This window comes from Triticum aestivum, chromosome 3D, assembly GCF_018294505.1.
Source record: "Triticum aestivum cultivar Chinese Spring chromosome 3D, IWGSC CS RefSeq v2.1, whole genome shotgun sequence".
NCBI lineage: Eukaryota > Viridiplantae > Streptophyta > Magnoliopsida > Poales > Poaceae > Triticum > Triticum aestivum.
Window position 1 is genome coordinate 114,948,098 of NC_057802.1, and position 10,030 is coordinate 114,958,127.

Consider the following 10,030-nt stretch of genomic DNA (forward strand, 5'->3'; position numbering starts at 1 on the left):
GGCCTGATTTGTGGCCAAAGACTAGAACCCCTGACATTGAACCACCAGTGTTCAAAGAAAAGCCAGGAAACAAAGAGACAAAGAGGAGAAAGAGCAAGTTTGAAAAGCCAGCTCCAAAGGATACATCTAGGATGGCAACTATCACTTGTAGCAATTGCAATAGGACTGGGCATAGATACACTAGTTGCAAGCAGGCTCTTAAACCATCCCTAGCTATGAGAATGAACCAGCACCAGGTAACTATTGTTGTAGGTTTTTGTACAATTTCACATACCAGTTTCTAACATTTGTATGCTATAATTTCAGGAAAACAGGAGAGATGATACACCCAGAACTGTATTTGCTCCTGCTCCCATGCCACCAAGGAGAAGTGCTCCTTCTGCTCCTGCTGCTGCTCAAACTGCAGCTCTAGTTCCACCAGCTCCAAGGGCTCCAAGGGTATCAAGGAGAGCTCCTTCTGCTCCTGCTTCAGCTCCCAGTGCACCAAGGAGAGCTCCTTCTGCTCCTGCTGCAGCTGCTGCTCCTCCTGCTACAAGGGCAACAAAGAAAGCTAAAACTACAAGGAATGCAACTTCTACTGCTGGTGCTGGTCCAAGTTCTACTGCTAGTGCTGGTCCAAGTTCCTCTACTGCTGCTGGGCCAAGAGGAAGAAACAAGTTCATCCCCCCAAGAGTTGCAGGTAGTGGAAGAGTGAGGAAGCCATCCTTTAAGATGTCTGAGTGGTTCAACTGTTCTCAAGGGAGCAGGTGAAGTTGTGTTAATTTGTGGTGAGCTGATGATGTTCAAAATATCTGCATTTTTGTTGTGATGACACCTTTCATGTAAGGTACCTAGTGGACTTGTTGGGCTATGATGAAAACTTGTGTTGCTTCTGGTTGTCATGAGTACTTTCATGTTCTAAACATGTTCTAAACATCTTTATTCTGGTTGTCATGAGTACTTTCATGTAAGGTACCTAGTGGACTTGTTGGTCTGTGGTGAGCTGATGATGTTCAAAACATCTTTATTTTGGTTGAGTACTTTCTGGTTAGTTGTGGCTCCTAATTTTCTTATTGTTTGCTAATAAGCGTGATGACCTAATTTGATCATCTAGGGTGCCTCGGCGTCGACGGCATCCAAGATAACCTAATTTGATCATCTAGGGTGCCTCGGCGTCGACGGCATCCACGATGACCTAATTTGATCATTTAGGGTGCCTCGGCGTCGACGGCATCCACGATAACCTAATTTGATCATCTAGGGTGCCTCGGCGTCGACGGCATCCACGATAACCTAATTTGATCATCTAGGGTGCCTCGGCGTCGACGGCATCCACGATCACCTAATTTGATCATCTAGGGTGCCTCGGCGTCGACGGCATCCACGATGACCTAATTTGATCATCTAGGGTGCCTCGGCGTTGACGGCATCCACGATGACCTAATTTGATCATCTAGGGTGCCTCGGCATCGACGGCATCCACGATAACCTAATTTGATCATCTAGGGTGCCTCGGCGTCAACGGCATCCACGACGACCTAATTTGATCATCTAGGGTGCCTCGGCGTCGACGGCATCCACGATGACCTAATTTGATCATCTAGGGTGCCTCGGCGTCGACGGCATCCACGATGACCTAATTTGATCATCTAGGGTGCCTCGGCGTCGACGGCATCCACGATGACCTAATTAGATCATCTAGGGTGCCTCGACGTCGACGGCATCCAAGATAACCTAATTTGATCATCTAGGGTGCCTCGACGTCGACAGTATCCAACATATCCTCATTCCATCATTTAGGGTGCCATAGTTAACATCAATGACATAGTTAACATCATACTTAACAACTCTAGTCACTAACATAGTTAACATCATACTTAACAACTCTAGTCACTAACGTAGTTAACATCATGACACCATAGTTAACATCATACTTAACAACTCTAGTTAACAACATAGTTAACATCATGACACCATAGTTAACATCATACTTAACAACTCTAGTTAACAACATAGTTAACATCATGAAACCATAGTTAACAACATAGTTAACATCATGACACCATAGTTCAAAGCTTACAAGACATAGTTCAAGGCTATACCCTACTTCAAATACTGCAAACTGCCACTAGTTCACACATTACAAGCCATAGTTCAATGCTTGAAACTTAAGATAATGACCCACATGGTCAGATTACAAATCACTCTTCATCGCAAATATCCTTGATGTCCTTCAGCTTTCTCTTGTTCTTGTCACTAGCTTTGACAAGATCAGCAATGTGAAACTCCAAATTCCTCCTCTCAGTGCTCAACTTTTCCTTCTCCTTCAAATGAGCAAACTTCAAATTCCTAATCACATTACCTTGGGCAACCTGAATGCTCTTCAACTGGTCAACCTTTTGCTTCAGTTCTTTGTTCTCAGCATCCATTGCACCCAGCTGTTCCTTCAAAGCTGAAATATTGTTGTCCAAAGGAGGAGTGATCTCCTCATGTTCACCTTGTTGGACTTCATTTTCCTTGGGAATATTGTCCTGGGTATCAAGTAGGTTGTTCACATCCTCAACAAGCTTCTCATAAGTCTCCTGTAGCTTGTTCTTCTGTGATGTGAGATTGTGGACAAGTGATGAATGTTCCAGACATGCCATCCTATTAGCACGCTGGCAATCCTCATACAAAAGCCATAGTTTGTGAAGAGCATTCTGCAGATGCTCTGGCCACTCCTCATCTACCCAATGAACAACACCACAACTGCTTGCTTCCTGCAAAACAACAAGTACAAATGCATTTACTTCCTTTTTCACTTCACTTCTATTCAGTCCAATTCAAAACAACTATAGTATACTGCACATGCACAATTCAGCTCAATTCTGAATTTATATCTGAATTTTTAACAGCATACTACACTGAATTTACTTATTTATACCTTAATTTTTAACAGCACAATACAATTCAGTTCAATTCATTACTTCATTTATATCTATGAACAATGCACTATGATACTTTTTAACAGCACAATTTACTTCACTCAGTCACTATGGATACCTTAATTTTATATCTTTGTACTTAATTTTTAATAGCACAATTTAATTCATTTACTTCATTTATATCACTGTGGTGTTGTTCATTTATATGTATGAACAATTCATTTACTTCACTCAGTCACTATGGTATGGTACATGACAGTACCTTTAACTAAACTACTAGGTGAACAGTGAACATGAACAATGAACAGTGAACATGAACAATGAACAGTGCATATGAACAATTTATAGTTTCTTCACAAAATGAGCAAACTACAGATTTTTGCTAGCACTCACATCAAGTCCACAGGCAATGAACCTCCTCCCAGTGCTAATCCCTTCGAAGCAAACATGCCTCTTCGCCGGCTGGCCATGCTCACACATCACCATCACCTCATCATCAACACCAGAGTAGTTCGGGTCCTCGATTGTAGCCGGGATCTACATCAACAAAAGAAACGCACAAAATCCATCTCACGGGTTCAAATCGAGCAGGAAAAACAAAATCCTCAAACCGAAACCCTTGCTCAAAGAACCCTAGCTACGAGTACAAATCACTGACCTTGATAGGGGAGCCGCCTGAAGAGTACTCGTAGCCCGATTCCTCGCTGTCGTCGCTCCACGAAACCATGGCGGACGGCGGCCAGCTGGCTTCTCACCGACGGCGGCCAGAGCCAGAGAGAGGAGGCAGAGGAGAGGGGCGAGAGAGAGAGAGAGAAAGGGCGCGGGGCATCTGTCTGGCGAGCACCGACAGGACCGACCGGCGCGGCGCCTTGACCGTTTTGTTCCTAACGGCGCCGTTTGCCTGTCCGCACGCCACGTCAGCGTTTTCGGGGCCCACCTGTCGGAAAAGAGATTAAACGAGGCTAAACGGCTGTTCAGTGCTTTTTGCAACGGGTTAAGAGATTTTACGGTGTTTTTTGCAACAAATTAACGACATGGTAGTTTCCTGCAAACCTAGCCACAAATGTGGTGGTTTCTTGCAATTGACTCATTCCACTCATTTCAAAGCCTCCACAAGTTGAGCATAATAAGAGAAGCCATGGTCTTCCTTTGGGGATCCATGCTGACTGAATATAAGGTTTCTTCACCAATGGTTTATCGATGGCGCTCCATTCCAATGTTGCGGATTGTAATTTCGAAGACCTAGCCAATTTTTCCTAGCCATAAATAATCTATTTTTTTGGATAATTAGTCCCGCAAAATGTTTACACTTAAGAGGCGTCGAGGACCTCAACACTGTGAGCTGCATCGTAGAGGAAGTCAATCTCAAAAATTGCGCCTTTGTAGGCGGAAGCCGCGGAGTACTCACCGTTGGCTACGAAGTTTCACCGAATGACGTCTGGTGTTTATACATCTTAAAAAGGCGATATTGTTCACATACATCAATCAAACTAACAGGTTTCTTTTCTCACTCGATTTTTCATGTCTGTGGGAGTTTTCTGATTTTTTGAACAGTCATGGAAAATAACCCAGTGGGTCGCCCATTCGTTTTCAGTTGAAACATGTCGGGTCTTCCTCATCAGAAAGTACGAAACAGACACCCAGAGCAAACACTTCCTACGGACTCATTTTTCAACTCCCTATTTCCTCTAGGTGATCCCTTCTTGGACGATCATGCTTGGAGATCCGCCATCCCATCTGACAATAACTGAAGACAACAATAACAAACACACCCGCTCGAAAGGAATTTTTCACCCGCAAAAAAAGAAAAGTAAAAAGAAAGGATATTTTTTCACTTTAATTTCACTTGCTGCACACGCCGATCTTTATTTCTTTCTCGTGAACAACTGTAGAGTTCCAGTGCATCCTATTCGATGTAGGATCGCCACAGGAGTATTGACCCTCTCGACCCCCGCGTCGCCAACCCCTGGCGACACGGGGGCTGATCCACCGCCGCCGGCCCTAGGCCTCCGCTCTAGTCTCCCCCCCCGCCGCCGCCCGTGGCCACGCCGGCGTAGCTTGGCCAGTGACGGCGGCGGCGGGGCCTTCCCCCTCGCGCGGTGGTAGCGATCTCCTGTTGGCGGCGGCGGCTCATGGCTCGGTGGTGCACCGGCGCAAGTAGCAGCGGGCGCCCGACGGCGAGTGTGACGGCAGCGACATCGCAGGCGCGTTCCCCCCGTGGCCGAGGAGCACCGTGGCGGCGGCCCAGATCGCGGGCCTCGCCTTGCCCAGATGGGTTTCGGCGGGCCGGTAGATCTGGAGGGCATCTACAGGCGGGCATGGTGGGCCTGACGGCGCCGGCTTAGGCATCGTGGTGGTGCCATGGTCGGTCAGGCGGCGACGGCCTGGATCCATCGTCCAGTCCCTGGCAGAGATGGCGGCGATCCGTGCACGAGATGCTTGATGGAGGTCCTTCGAACAGATCCGGGTGAAAACTTGCTTTCGGCTTACTGCTAAAGCCGGCGGTGGCGGCGCTATTTTGCGACATACCCTTTTTGAAGGCATCGCCGAGGAGAAGTTCAAGGCCACTGTCTGCTACCTCTGGGGGAAACCCTAGATCAGTAGATCGGAAGACGTCGGCGTTCTTATGTCGTTTCCCCCTTGGGGGCGCCCTTCTTGGAGGTGTGCACGGGCTCGAGGGACCAGTGGACCGCATCTTTGGTGGAGCGGTGCTTCATCCTACACATTGATGGCGACGGATCTCGACGGCGCGGCGCAGTGCAGATTCGGCGTCCGATGTGCGAGGATGGACTCGCGCAGGAGGACGACGCTGTCTGGCGTCGTGGTGGCGTCGATGGCAGAGAGACCTGACACGTGCGATGCAACAGTACAGCTCTGAAGATGGATTGGTGGCAAGTGGCTGCGGCGGCCTCATACCCGGCATGAGTCCTGGTCGAGGAGTGCGCCGGACTGGTAGGTGCACCCGACAGGTGTCCTGGTTGGGACCTCAGGTCTTAGATGTTTCGGTTTGGCTGCAAGGTCTGTTTGGTATTAGGCCCAGACTATCAGCATCCCTTTATCAACTGGATAGGAGTAGCGACAGATGTTGCCTAGACGGTGGCTTTAGTCTTACTGTTGTATGACTTTGTAAGGTCTTATGTGAATAATTAATAAAGTGGATGCATGCATCGTCCAGATGCAGAGGTCAGGGATCCTCCTCCATTTCTAAAAAAAGTACATCCTATTCGATTGTAAGAGCATCTTTAACAGGCGCCTGAAAAAAGCTCTGTGCGCTAAAAAGTCATTTTTTGGGGGGCCTAACAGCTCCAACAGATGCTGTAAAATATTAAACGCGCTAAAAATTTTGGACACGCGTTGAAAAACGCTATCGCGCGCAGTATATTTTGGGCTCCGGATTGCGCGCTTCACAATTTGCACTGCGTGCTTTCTTGGCGCGCGTTTTTGGACGTCTGCTAAAATAATGTTGATCCCGACGCATTAAAAGTGCTACAGTGGCGCGCTATAATTTTTTTTGGCGCGAAATTTTTGTGCGGAGATGCTCTAACCCATTGTTGCTGCATCTGCGTTGCTCAAATCAGGCGATCAGCCCATCCAGCAACTAGGCAGGAGGGGGAGGGGTACGGGGGCTGCGCCACACACTCAACAGTCGACATTCGACACTCGACACTTTCACTGTGGAAGGGACATGGGATTATTTACCTGTTTATATTTAACACTAGTCTAACCAGCTTAGGCAAGGCCTTGACAGCCTACCTGAGTGAGGAGGCACATGGCACCATCGCACGTACCGGGCCTCTGTGTAGCACCAGTGACAGCCATTGACTGTTCCGATTCACTGAATCTTGCATTGCAGGCATGCTGGCCGCTGATGGGAAAGATGGCAGATGGGGGCGCTGCGTACTCTGTGAGCGATGGAAAACCGATCATATTCTGCCGTGCATGCACATTTGCATGCAGAGAAGAACTCGGCCAGCTCAAGGGATGCAACTAAATCTTGCACAACACTTTGTCTTGTTCCATAAAATAACACAAGGAATGTAACAGTGAGAGAACGAACATGAGATGAAAATTGACAGTGAGAAAACCACCAAGAGATTACCTAGATTCTGCTCCGAGCATGGACCGGTTATAAATTTGGATTTTGCTATTTCACATCTAGATGTGAAATAATTACCTCACATCTAACTCCCTAGCCATTGGATATAGCATATGCTAACATTCGTGCCTTTTGTATTGTCGTGTTTCTTGTTTGTTGTGGCCAAGGAGCGACTTTGACGATTTCTTTTTTTTGGGCTGATTCGTGTTGCCGGAGTATATGCCTCTTTTTAATCCCCATCGATTTGTGTACTGGCCGTTCGGCTGTATGTCGTATTTTAATTTTTGTTGCATTTTTTTTGAGACAGTGACTAGTGGTGGAGAAACGGTCAGTTGTGTTTTGTGTTTTCTACCGCTTTTGAATGTATCTTTTCCTCTTGTTTTTATCACTTTTGAATGTGTCTTTCCTCTTGTTTCTTTGTTGATTTTTTCTAAAATTCATTATTTTTTGATTTTCTCATTTTCCTTTCCATTTCCTTTTGTTTCTTGTTTATTTTTTCCTTTTTTTTCCTTCTTTACTTATTTGTTTTAAATTTATAAACTTGTTTAAAACTGATTTAGCAATGTCTCATCTAATTTCTTGACCGTTTGACCTGTTCGCTTTTGCTTTAAATGTTGTGTAAATCTTAATTGCGGGTTATTTTGTCACACGTGTCCATGTTTCTTATGTTCGGTCTTCACTTGTCAGCTCGTTCGCACGTGTGTGCTTTGTTGGGCCATTTTTTGTGTGCAATCTGAGGGGCCCTTTTTTGGCCTGTGTTTTATAAGTTGAAGATACGAGCTGGTCGTTGCCTTCTCGGTTTCATTCGCCACTGTCTATCTCTCATTCCCCTTTGTCTTGAGTAGAGTCAACACGAGCAGTAAGGAGGTAGTTGCCTGGGGTACGATCTTTGTCCTCACAACAAAGAAGATGGCAGTCAATGATGATGCGATGAGTGACGTTAGATCCATCTTTATTTCTTTTCCCTATTTTCATCTACGGATTTTATGATTTTTGTGATTTTCGTTCAGTAACCTTTTCTTATCCTGGTTGTAACTCCACCTCTCACATGCAACTGGACCACCTTTTGTATCTTAGTTACAAGTCCATCCCTTGATGCGCAACTGAGTCCGGTCCATTTTTTGTCCTAGTTTTAAGTGCACCGTCTCGATATGCAACTGGGGTCCGACCCTTTTGACTCCATCCCGACATGCAATTGTGGGCCTGTCTTTTTTTGTTGTTGCCCTAGTTGCCAGTCCACCTTCGACATGCAACCTTTTTTTAGGGGAGGAGCGGGCAACCATTTTTGTCCCAATTGCAACTCCACCCCCAACATGCAATTGGGTCTGTCTATTTTTGTTCTAGTAGCAAGTCCACCCTCGATATGCAACTAGGGACCCGACCAATTTTATTCCAGTTGCAACTCCACCATCGATACGCAACTGGGTCCCTATCCATTTTTGTCCCAATTGCAACGCAACCCTTTATATGTAAGTAGGGACCCGACCCTTTCTTGTCCCAATTGCAATTCCACCCTTGGCATGCAGTTGAGGCCTGTCTTTTTTTGTCCTAGTTGCAACTCCACCCTTGATACGCAGCTGGGTGTCCAATAAATTTTGCTCCAGTTGCAACTCCACCCTCGATAAGCAACTGGGGGCCCGAACCATTTTTCTCCCAGTTGCAACTCCATCCTTGATATGGAACTGGGGCCCGACCCATTTTTGTCCTAGTTGGAAGTCTACTCTCGACACGTAACTGGACCCGACCATTTTTTCCCCTAGTTACAAGTCCATCCACAACACGCAACTGGGCCAGACCCAGTTTTTTTCCAGTTGCAAGTCCACCCTCAACACACAACCGGATCAGACCTATTTTTTGTCCCAGTTGCAGTCCACCCTCAACACGCAACTGGGCTAGACCCATTTTTTGTCCCAGTTGCAAGTGCACCATCAAGATGCGACTAAGGGAGAAGGTGATCATTTTGTCACTGTCTAACTCTACCCCCAACATGCAACTAGGCCCGTCTTTTTTGCCCTAGTTACAGGTCTGCCCTCTATACATAATGTTGGAAATATGCCCTAGAGGCAATAATATTATATTATTATATATTCGTTATTCATAATTAAGAGTTTATATTTCATGCTATAACTGCTATGATCCTGGAATATGCGATTCAGTGGAATACTCATATGCACGCATGAAATGATAAACGGTAAAACCATAGGTTCCCGGTCTCGCCTCTAAGACTGGCTCCAGTGTTGTTGGTGATCATGTTTTTCGGATCTTAGGATATCATTAAGTGTAACGGTAGTCCTAAAACAACATTGAGGGTGTGACGTTAGAAAAACGATCATATTGAATCGACCCAATACATGTCTGTTATACTATGTGATTATATCATCTGAAATCATCTGTTATAACACGGAGTGTTAGCATCTGTTTTAGTTCCTCGGACCATGAGAGTGTCTCGGTAGCTTCAAACGTTGGACGGTGGTCTTTGGAGTAGCTGATGTCTACTACACAACTTATGGGAACAATAATCAACTAGCATAGGAAGGTAAAACAAGCAAATCTTCAAGATTTTCAACACATAGAGAGGAAACTTGATATTATTGCAATATGTAGAAGCATATGATCCTCTCTCATAATAATTTTCAGTAGCATCATGAATGAATTCAACCATATAAATAGCACATAAAGCATCCTTTTCATGATCTACTTGCATAGAAATTTTACAACTCTCCACGTAAGCAAATTTATTCTCATCAATAGTAGTGGGAGCAAACTCACCAAAATAACTATCATGTTAAACATAATCCAATTGAAAATTAAAATCATGATGACAAGTTTCATGGTTATCTTTATTCTTTAGAGCATACATGTCATCACAATAATCATCATAAATAGGAGGCATGCTTTCATCATAATAAATTTGCTCATCAAAACTTGGGGGACTAAACATATCATCTTCATCAAACATAGCATCCCCAAGCTTGTGGCTTTGCATATAATTAGCATCATGTGTATTCAAAGAATTCATACTAACAACATT

At 45.3% G+C, this 10,030-nt stretch overlaps 1 protein-coding gene across 1 annotated transcript; it reads right to left on the reverse strand.

The window, feature by feature from the left end:
• Positions 1-2,180: 2,180 nt before the first annotated feature.
• Positions 2,181-3,664, reverse strand: LOC123076184 (uncharacterized). The gene is made up of 3 exons (XM_044498569.1): positions 3,562-3,664; positions 3,297-3,440; positions 2,181-2,738 (listed from the first exon to the last, which is right to left on the reverse strand). Exons 1-3 carry the CDS (start codon positions 3,628-3,630, stop codon positions 2,181-2,183), a joined length of 771 nt encoding a protein of 256 aa, XP_044354504.1. The 5' UTR covers positions 3,631-3,664.
• Positions 3,665-10,030: the final 6,366 nt, after the last annotated feature.